We start from the raw sequence: 9,725 nt of genomic DNA on the forward strand, positions 1-9,725 counted from the left end.
TGATAGTATATATATATATATATATATATATATATATATATATATATAATCTTCAGAAATATGGGTATCAGTTAAGAGAACACCTGGAGCCCATGAAAAGAGAATATGTTTAAAAGGTGTATATTTCGAAGACAACAGTCTGAAAACCTGGTGGCATTATCAGTGTGACTCTCGAGAGAGATTAGACTGAAAATATTGGTGTCACTTTTATGTGAAAATGGAAAAGATAATCCAAACCAACAAAATTAAGAGGCATCAAACGATTTTCGAGAAATGAGGGTGGCAGACTGAGCCAATAGCATTCACCAAAATTATTCATGTGCGGTCCGCATCTTATATCGATCGGCTAGATTTAGTCGACTGACAAATCCGACATTTAGAGATCAATTAGCAAACTGATTTAATTTATTGTCAGGTCTACTTGTTCAGTTAAAGAAGAAATTTCGACCGCATGCCCAAACCGTATTGACAGCGTTCGGTCAATTTGGGTGACTGGAACAACTCATGGTAGATATTGTTTCACGGACTGTTTTTGGTTCTCTCTGGTAATTTTAATCGTTCAGCTGTAACACCCTTCCGGTGCCTAGCTGCCACGCCATCCGAGGGAAGCACGAGGGCTGGGATACTGCCAGGTTGCCCAAGCCTAGACAGGGGAAGTCGAGAGGCGGCGGTTGGGTTCGAACCACGAACCTCCCGGTCTTACCTTCGCGCTCCTACCACTTGAACCATCCCGCTCTCTTAGTTCTCCCTAATATGGATTAACCAGAGCAAAAACGGGAAGTCATTCTCTCGTGTGTGATTTTCTCTCTAAAATGAAAACACTATACACACGTGCACAAAAACCGAGTACCAGGGCGTCCACCACAAGTTGGCGCACATTCTCACAGACAAATAGCCTAACAAATAAGTGAGAAAACTTACGGATGCATCTCATCCGGCTTTTGAAAAGAAGAATGGAGGCCGTAGGCGACCAGAATCTGTTTGGTGCACAAAAAGAGAAACGGGAAGCAATATATTGCCAAATAATAGGGTATGACAAATGGCATTACCATCACTGGCAACAATCCAGCAGTACTACTCACAGATGCTCAAATGCGATGGAAGCATGAGGGAAGAAAGCCCCAGTAAGGTGTGGAAGGAAAGACTAACGGCACGGTCTTCGAGAGTCGTTAGGGAAAACGGTCCGGAATGTGATGCATATCCCTTTTAGTAACACGAAGATAAACACATCTGGTTCGACGAAAAGCGTCACATTGTCGTGAGGGTCGGACTTCAGTGCTGGAATGATCCTGCGGCCTACACTGGCTGGAAATCAGTTCCCCAAGGTTCACCCGTACCCGACGAAGAGCGGCGAGCCCCATACTGCGAGAAATTGTATTACGAAACGGTCTGCTGCGATGTGGGTGTTAAGGCAGTAATGCGTTTCCTACAGGCGGCCAGCATTTCCATATCTATGGTAGAAGCGATGCCACCTCCCCTCAGAAAGGTTTAGAAGAGGTTGGTCCTAGATACCGCACACTCCAATCGCCCAGCGGTTGACCGTGCTCATCGACGCATTATTCAATACGGTCGAAATGGCTTGAAACCAAAGAATCCGGTGCTACTCAAAAGGCATCTACTGTGCGCGGCCGCCTTAGGAGTCGGACAGGTATGCCTTGCTCTCTGTGCCCGGGGGTCAGGCCAGCCATCCACAGCCATCAGTCGGCTTATTGAGTCGTTAGATCCGGGAAGGGTGCTCGAAACACTAACAACCACTACCCCGTGGTTTCACGATTAACCCACTTACGGGAAGCACTTTCGTTCAGTTTTGGAACAGCTTTCACGTACTCTCAAACTTACTGACCTCCACCATTTCCTGAAATTTCTGATTCCACCACTCCTCTCTGACCACACACAGAGCAATCGTCCAATCGATCGCCTAAATGAATGGTACTCTGTACCCGAAGGGATAGAGTCACTAGCATGAGGAGATGAAAGCAACTATCCTAAGATCCGTGTAAGACTTTGGAAAGGACACACCATTCAAGTTGCGATCAATACCCTAAGAGAAGGTCGCTCGTAAAACACTGCACTGTAAGCTCATGATTCGATTTCCAAGGCTTTCCTACTGCGAAATGAGGGACAACAGGAAAAATGCAATAAACATCTGCGGCGTACTAAAACCTGATCTGAATCAACTTAGGTAATCCAAAATGATCGGAAATGTGGCATCAGCACCTGGCGCAGACTGGTTCAGCTGACTACAAGGCTTCTCAGTGGTAAGTGGATTACAGAAAGCGTTCAGCTGCATCACCCTTCCGGTGCCTAACTGCCACGCCACCCGAAGGAAGCACGAGGGCTAGGATACTGCCAGGTTGCCCAAACCTAGACAGAGAAAGTCGGGTGGCGGAGGTCGGATTCGAACCACGAACCTTCCGGTCAGTAAATTCGCGCTCTAACCACTTGGGCCATCTCGCCCCAAGTGGATTACACAGATACGATGACTTCGTCCACTACATTTAAACCCAAGGATTCCGGGAAACAACTAGCGATCAGTACAGAGTTGCAAGAAACACTCAACACTGTCACTGCACATTGCGTCCAGTCGCCATCAAGAAGTTCCGTCAGTGCATTTAATTCTCGACAAAAGGTGGGCTCTGATGAATCAGACCTAATTAGTTGGTGCACGAACGGACACGAGAAACAAACAGCTTTCAGTAGTTCGACCAATGCGAGCTTTTACCGGGGATGGGCGACACAAAGTCCGTTGTTTGTAGTTATCCAGTCGACTAATGAGGTTTCAGCTCCCGAACCGGTACCAACCCATCACAACCTGCTGCAGCAGTCGCATGAGTACCCGAAGTTTGTGGTCGATAGGCTTTAGATAGAGAGGGTGCCGTGAGATAAACAATTTGGATCTATTATTCGAACCTGCGATGCAGCAGATCTCAATAGATAATTTGCAAGAGTACGCCCGATTTGAATAAAACTTCCCACAATGAAACAGAAGAACGACACTCGAAAGGCAAACCGGGAGGCGTGCACGCTGGCGTGCAGTATAGCTGGGATCTAAAGACAAGTGATTACCAGGAAGGAGGTAAGTGTTGTTGTGGTAAGAGTTGTTGTTGTTGAGGTAAGAGTTGGTCATGGAGAAACATGGGAGACTTCACAGGTCGGTTGTTTTCGCCGAGCTGTACGTAGCGAATAAAACGGCCTGGCTGATGTTACCACTAGACAACCGATGTGGCCTGTCGTGTTAGTGACCCTAAGGCAGCGGTGCTCGGTGTAAGATTACTAAAGTGGTAATGATCTTGAGGAACAGATCAATCAGCACATTTATTCCAAGCCCCAACCCGTGGGGATCAATCTGGCAGCAGACTGCGGATGTTGAATGGGCATCCTCCCAAAGAGGCAATGGCAGCTTAAAAACAGTACCTGTTTGGAAGAGGTATCAGCGATCTCGCCATTGCCAAAATATCACAAATCTCATGACTGTGGGTTTTGTGATGTGGACTCACTTGCCCAGTGCTAGCATATAAAGAAAACGAAAAAACATAGGAGATACTCATTAAGTCCAATGTGAGGCGGGATCGATTAAATTACTGAAGGTTAGCAGGGCCGTATTCATACATTTGATGGTTAGACAATCGATAGTATTGAAAAAGACCTGCCTGGTTGAATGTGTCGGCAATCGAATGCATTACTTCAGAGAATATACTCTTTGAGCCCGTGTACCACCAGGCGATTGCTTTGGCTGCGACATTCAAGGAATTCCTATGAGACAAAGGAAGAGATGACATATCAAATGAAAAGACGAAGTCATTGATAGACAGAGGTAACGTGTGGCGTTTGTCCACTCGTTCTGGCTATGCTCTTGCCAGATGAGTTAGTGGATGTGAGAAGAAACCTCCATAACTGCTTTCTGGGGATGTGTTTAGTTAGGTGCAGTGCAAGGCATGAGGCGGAGCTAACCTGAGCACCTTATGTGAGCCGGGACCATAGTTTATGTCGACATTTCCGTCAATTCTTATTGTTCCAACTCCATTAAAAGCACTGTCTATGTCGGTATTCTACGTCATAAGTTGGCTAATCAGGGAAATCACCACAGCTTCCGGCTTTCCGATCGGTCGGTTAGCTCTAAAAGAGTGCAGGTTGCTATGGTTACCTCGACAAGTCAAGAGTATTGTCACAGTCGTTTTTCACCATTGAAGATACATTCACCGGGTGAGCGGTCGGAGGTATAAGTGTTCTCGCAACTATTTCAGATAACTGTGATATCCCTCTTGTGTAGAAGAATGACGCTTGGTTACCGTAAGCTGGCACAGAAATCGACCACTGTGATACTTTTTGAGGAGATGAAGATTGGAAGAATGGAGATGATTGGAAGAATGATGTGCGCATACAACGGTTTGTGGAAAATACAACGTAATGGGAGTTGATTGCAGTTCTCCTCGGTTGGCATTGTGTAAACAAGTGTCCCGAGCAGCCCCAAGCTTAACGTGGGGAGCTGTCTTCGGAGACTCAGCTTGGGGAACCAAACTGATGATTACGAGGGTCCTCAGGTTGTGACGTTTGCTGCAAAACACTTGGAACCATCGACCTGACGTCGGTACTAGCCATTGTCTCGTTGATGCATATCATCATGATTTTAGGCTATTATTTTTACCACATGCAAACGTTAACTATAGATGATAGGAACACTCGCAATCAGAGGACCTCGGTATAAGGGGTTAATAAAATCCCAACATAAAACATGACGCGCCTAAAATAGTTTGCTGAGATGCATCTTAAAATCAGTCTCCAAAAATCTATAGCGGTAGTGTACAATGGGTGTAAGAGAATTCCAAGGTCGGGTGGTAGGGTGAAATGATGAGATGATCGGTTCGAGAACGAGTAAGAGTGACTTGATGGGGCTATTTAGAAGAAGGAAAGCAAGCAGTATAGCTTGACATTCGAGAGATGTGGACGACGAGCGTTGTTTCATGACGGAACTATCCGTATTGGTAGCGACAGAACAAGGATGGGGATGCTATATCTTGATGGAGCGAGAGACGAGAGATGAATATCATTGATCGAGGAAGGAATGGCAGTTAGACAGGTAGCCCTGTTCTTAATATGAGCTAAGAGAGGACGTCATAACCTGAACGGTATCCTACAGCGGGGAGAATTTGGGAGCGCACAAGATGACACTCTGCTTCACAACCCGCCTGATCCACGTCATAGAACTATTTGGGATTGTGTGTCGAAGTGCCCAGGATACTCATCTCGCCAAGGACTACTTATCAGCGGGGTGGAAAAAAATCCAGAGGCACAATTGTCGTTGTGAGTAGCAAACATGACTAGAGGCGAAATACCGGGGACTCGAATTAACTACATCATGCGATGAAGGATTGGGAGTATAGAGCGAAGATGCCAGGGAACTGCAAACAACCAAGCTCGGAAGGGGTTGAAATTTCAGTTCCTGTTGGGAAAACTATGGAATGGGGTCAGAAAATTGCGAATCGAGTCAATATCCTTCTTCAAGCCGCGAATGATGTAGAATAAACATGGGAAGCAGTTCGATTATTCACGCAACCCATCTCGCGGATATGGAGTGACAAACCACGAAAGGCTTGCATAAGCTCACAAGTAAAATATCGACCAGTAATGGGATATTAGTCATTCTGAGATGGGTGGGCAGGCGTGTCGTATACCTTCATCGTGAAAGCACTTGTGAAAGCACTTGAGAAACCTTTGAGACGGAGAGAGATGTGGCCGCTTTAGAAAGGTTTAGTAAACAGCAATCGCCTGTTAAACTTTTCTGAAACGGTATCCTCACACTTAATGCAGTTCCAAGGGGAGCATGACAGTAATCCCAAAGTATCTTGCAAAAAACAACCCGTTATCAAGTTAGGTGTTCGAAAGGGCGTCATACCTTTGTTTTAAAGCCTAAAAAGTCCCATCTTTCGGGTCATTGTCCTTAAATTCGCACAGGAAATTTGATATTCCTGCCCACCCTTCCAGGGATTTTACCGAGTCCTGTAATAAAATGCCGGAATGTTTTAATGGACTACGGGACTTCATCCCATCCGAATAACTGAAAGAAGTATGGCCTGCAGTGTTAGGCCTTCAACTGACGCTTATTGACGGACCTATACGACCGGCCAACAAAAAGAGAAAAAATCCGTTTAACTTCGGAACCTGAAGTTCAAAGGTAGTCAGGAGAGGATGACTCGCCAGTCAAAACAGAATGGCGCAGCTGTACCAATAAGAAACCTTTTGATCTCCTGAGGTTCCGAGGCACCAACACTCAACGGCTTTAAAAGAAAAATAAACGGCTGCTCGTGTGATGTTACATTAAAAATAGGCGAGGCGATCCATTTGGCTTGCATCGTACATCACAGCTGTCACTTCTAAACCCTAGATAGAAGGAAACCAGACACGGACACACTGACACGACTATTGTGATAAGTGTCTTTAGATAGAGTAGGATACAGTGGACTGCTTGCTAACCCACGGACCCGATAGTAAAATCCATGTGTCCCGAAGAATGTCCATCCTCTGGCGGGAAACCAGAGAGGGTTGTGCACCGCCCAGGGTCACTTGGTTGTACAGCGAGTGATCTCCAGATTTCTACTGATAAACAAAGACAATTGTAGAGTCAACTCAATAGTTTCATCAAGACAATTTCTAAAACACAATCAGGGTGACCTGAAATGAAAAATGCCCGATGGTGGACATTGTGAACACCTGTTTTGTAGCCCCTATTCTGTTAAATTTACCTCAAAATGGAAACGTTCATTCATGCAAAGTTAACTCATGCAGTCCACAGCAAGGCTTTGCGAACATGCCTGCCGGCGTAAAAAGTTGTGCGCATCAGCCGAGTCACATGACTTGTGGCAAGCCTATAGGCTCCTCAGGTTTCGATCGAACTTATGCACTAATTGCACAGTTTGTAAACAAATGTGTGAAAAGCTTCAAATACATCCCTTCATTAAAAGAAAGGATGCGGAACGAATCACAAATCATCTGATTCACGGCTTATTCTTCTGAGATCATGCCATCTAGTTTCAACGCAGTTCCTAAACCACCAGCCAGAGCAAGGTGTCTTTGAGGAGGCGAGGTGACTCAAGTGGTTAGAGCGCGAATTTATCGACCGGAAGGTTCGCGGTTCAAACCCAACGTCTGCCTCTTCACTTCCCCTGTCTAGGCTTGGGCAACCTGGCAGTATCCCAGCTCTCGTGTTTCCTTTGGGTGGCATGGCAGCTAGGCACCGAAAGGGTGTTACAGCTGAGCAGTATAGCTTTCCTATGGTGAGAAACGAATGAACATGAAGATGAAGCGAGAAATCCAAAATGTCTAAAAAAAAACACCAGCACTAGGTGGAGATGGCTGAATACAATCCCTGTTCGCGTCCACCAAAATGTACTCTCAAGGGGCCATATGATGGTCATCGCGAAGGGTGGATTACATCAACGATACCCGGCTATCTCGTGGCCATTCCCATACTTTGTTGCCAATATATCTTTTGTCTAGCTGTTCAGCTAAAGAGCCACTTTCTCTCTAGGTGTAAATAGCGTGATAAAGTGCTGAAACATAATACGACAAACCGGAAAAATGGCTGAGATGTGGAGTGAAAAAAACAATGAAAACGGCCACGGCTGAAGTGTGAACTGCTACAGTATCCATGGGTAAATGAGCGGACGAGCACGTGAATAAGGTCGAGAATAACTTACACAGCGATCGCAAATAACACAACACGGCCGGGACCAGTTCGAAAAACGCTTCGTTGGCGTTCCACATGGAGCTGTAGAATAAAGGGAGATAGTAAACCCGGTCAAAGCCGACTTCGGAGCAACGATGATATACTGCACACTGACACTACATAACGTATACAAACCCATATTAGGTTTGCATCGACGAGTGAAATGGCTGCATAAAATCATCACTTTTTATTTACTCCCAAAACCAATGCAAGTGAGAAATTCAAGAAGCACGAGCACCGGAGAGGACCAATGAGAGGACATATTTCCATCGCCCGCAAGAGAAGTAATTACACCTGGCTCTCAGTGATGATTATCAAGTGAGCATGCAAATGGGCCAGAGTCACAAAGATATGACGTTCGCCAGCACAATTAATGGGGACATGGATGGGCTATATAAAGAGCATAATAACGCCACAGAGCACTGAGGATTCCACGGCTATCAGGCTAAGCGGGCTCGATGGTTTACGCATGAAGTTATCACCCTGGACGTTTGGTGCCGATTCAGGCTCGTTGGGTTGCTCCAGAAGTTGTATTGAAGAAAGCCAGCTCAACAGTTCTTTGCAGTGTAGTGCCCACCATTCGATTGTGTAAATGAATGCCCGTTCCAATAAGCCCAAAAACTGTTTAGCTGAAACCTGTCTACTTTTGGCCAGGAGAACGGATCAACTGACACCGGGAGTGGATGAACCCCGCAGCGAATGCCCTCCTCATCCTCAGCGTTCCGCAATCCTTCAGGCTCGCGATTGTCCGGCGTTTGAAGCGTCTGTGTGGCATCGTGGGCGCAACCTGCGGGAATTGTTTTTCAGGTAGCAATAAGATCCGCTAACATCGACGGTATCCGGTGTAGATTTGATCGAATAGGATGGTTTGAAAAAAAGCAGTTGTAAAGGCTGACAACATAGCTTCTATCTTGCTTCCGTTCAAAGAGTAAGTAGCCTGGGTTACCAAGGTGATTGTGCGACTTTATTAGCTTTGTAACAATAGTACATTAATGTCGCTGAGCTAATAAGACTCGTTGAATCACCCTGCTTCATTGTGCGTAATCTTTGTGGAAAGCGAACTCATGATCCCTCTCGCACAGTGACAGCATCGCAGCCAATATGTGCACCACACAGAAGGAACGGCAACCTTTAACTGGAGCTCTCCATCCGTAACTAACGGCTACGATTTGCTTGTTGGTGGCATAAGCACCTGTGCTAAACCCCCGTTCAGCTGTAGCACCCTTTCGGTGCCTAACTGATATACCACCCGAAGGTTGCAAGAGGGCTGGGATACTGCCAGGTTGCCCAAGCCTAGACAGGGGAAGTCGAGAGGCTAACCAAGAACATACGACGCTCAAAGCACAACCGAAGAAGTCGCTGTCCGCTATCTACAACACAGACATGCTTCTTTCGGGCGTAGTCTTCCGCCAGGATAAGGCTATCGGTCCCTCATGCTGAATGAAGTATTTGTGACAGACGTCGATGTCGGGGGATATGCCGACACGATAGACACTGCTTCCAACATCGACCTGCACTTCGTTTAATCGGACAGTAACATAGCCTTTGACTTAAAACTGTGGCCTACAAGGCAGTGGGGAAATGTTTGGGCAGCCTAACCGGCTTCAAAGATCGCGGATAGGAGATCTCACCAGTGTGCGCGGAGGATTTGTAACATTTTCGGGCCTTTGACTCGAAATCATGCACAAACCGACTGGAACAAGCAAACTCGCATCATCAATCATCAACGACAGCATGACATCAGTGCTCAACACCAATGCTTCACTGCCGTACAACCATGACTTATTTGAAAGCCTTATTGTAAAGAAAAGAATAAAGGTGGATGGGGGAGGGACTTAGTGCTAGCTTAACACAATCATTCCGAGGTGCCTACACCTCCAGACATTCATTCAGGCAATCTGGACAGAAACTGACAACAAGAACGCCACTGACATCGGTTGGCAGCCATATCTTGTAGTGTCTCCAACCAGGCAAAGTGAGGATCACGCGGTCCCCATCCTGG

The 9,725-nt window shown here is 46.2% G+C and overlaps 2 protein-coding genes across 2 annotated transcripts in view; one reads left to right on the top strand and one right to left on the bottom strand.

Annotated features, from left to right (window-relative positions):
• The window catches only part of T265_14980 (hypothetical protein), a gene marked incomplete at both ends in the record, with an annotated part of 37,231 nt that overhangs the window by 21,459 nt on the left and 6,047 nt on the right, over nucleotides 1-9,725 (bottom strand). Inside the window, 3 exons of the mRNA XM_009176063.1 lie at nucleotides 922-1,074; nucleotides 3,583-3,753; nucleotides 7,695-7,765. Coding sequence (XP_009174327.1) covers nucleotides 922-1,074; nucleotides 3,583-3,753; nucleotides 7,695-7,765 — 395 coding nt within the window. The remainder of the gene's footprint in view (nucleotides 1-921; nucleotides 1,075-3,582; nucleotides 3,754-7,694; nucleotides 7,766-9,725) is intronic.
• Nucleotides 2,709-7,286, top strand: T265_09862 (hypothetical protein; the record flags this gene model as incomplete). Its single annotated transcript, XM_009176064.1, has 3 exons — nucleotides 2,709-2,741; nucleotides 6,960-7,081; nucleotides 7,169-7,286. 3 exons carry the CDS (start codon nucleotides 2,709-2,711, stop codon nucleotides 7,284-7,286), a joined length of 273 nt encoding a protein of 90 aa, XP_009174328.1.

Source organism: Opisthorchis viverrini (genome assembly GCF_000715545.1).
Source record: "Opisthorchis viverrini unplaced genomic scaffold opera_v5_313, whole genome shotgun sequence".
NCBI classification, from domain to species: Eukaryota; Metazoa; Platyhelminthes; class Trematoda; order Opisthorchiida; family Opisthorchiidae; genus Opisthorchis; species Opisthorchis viverrini.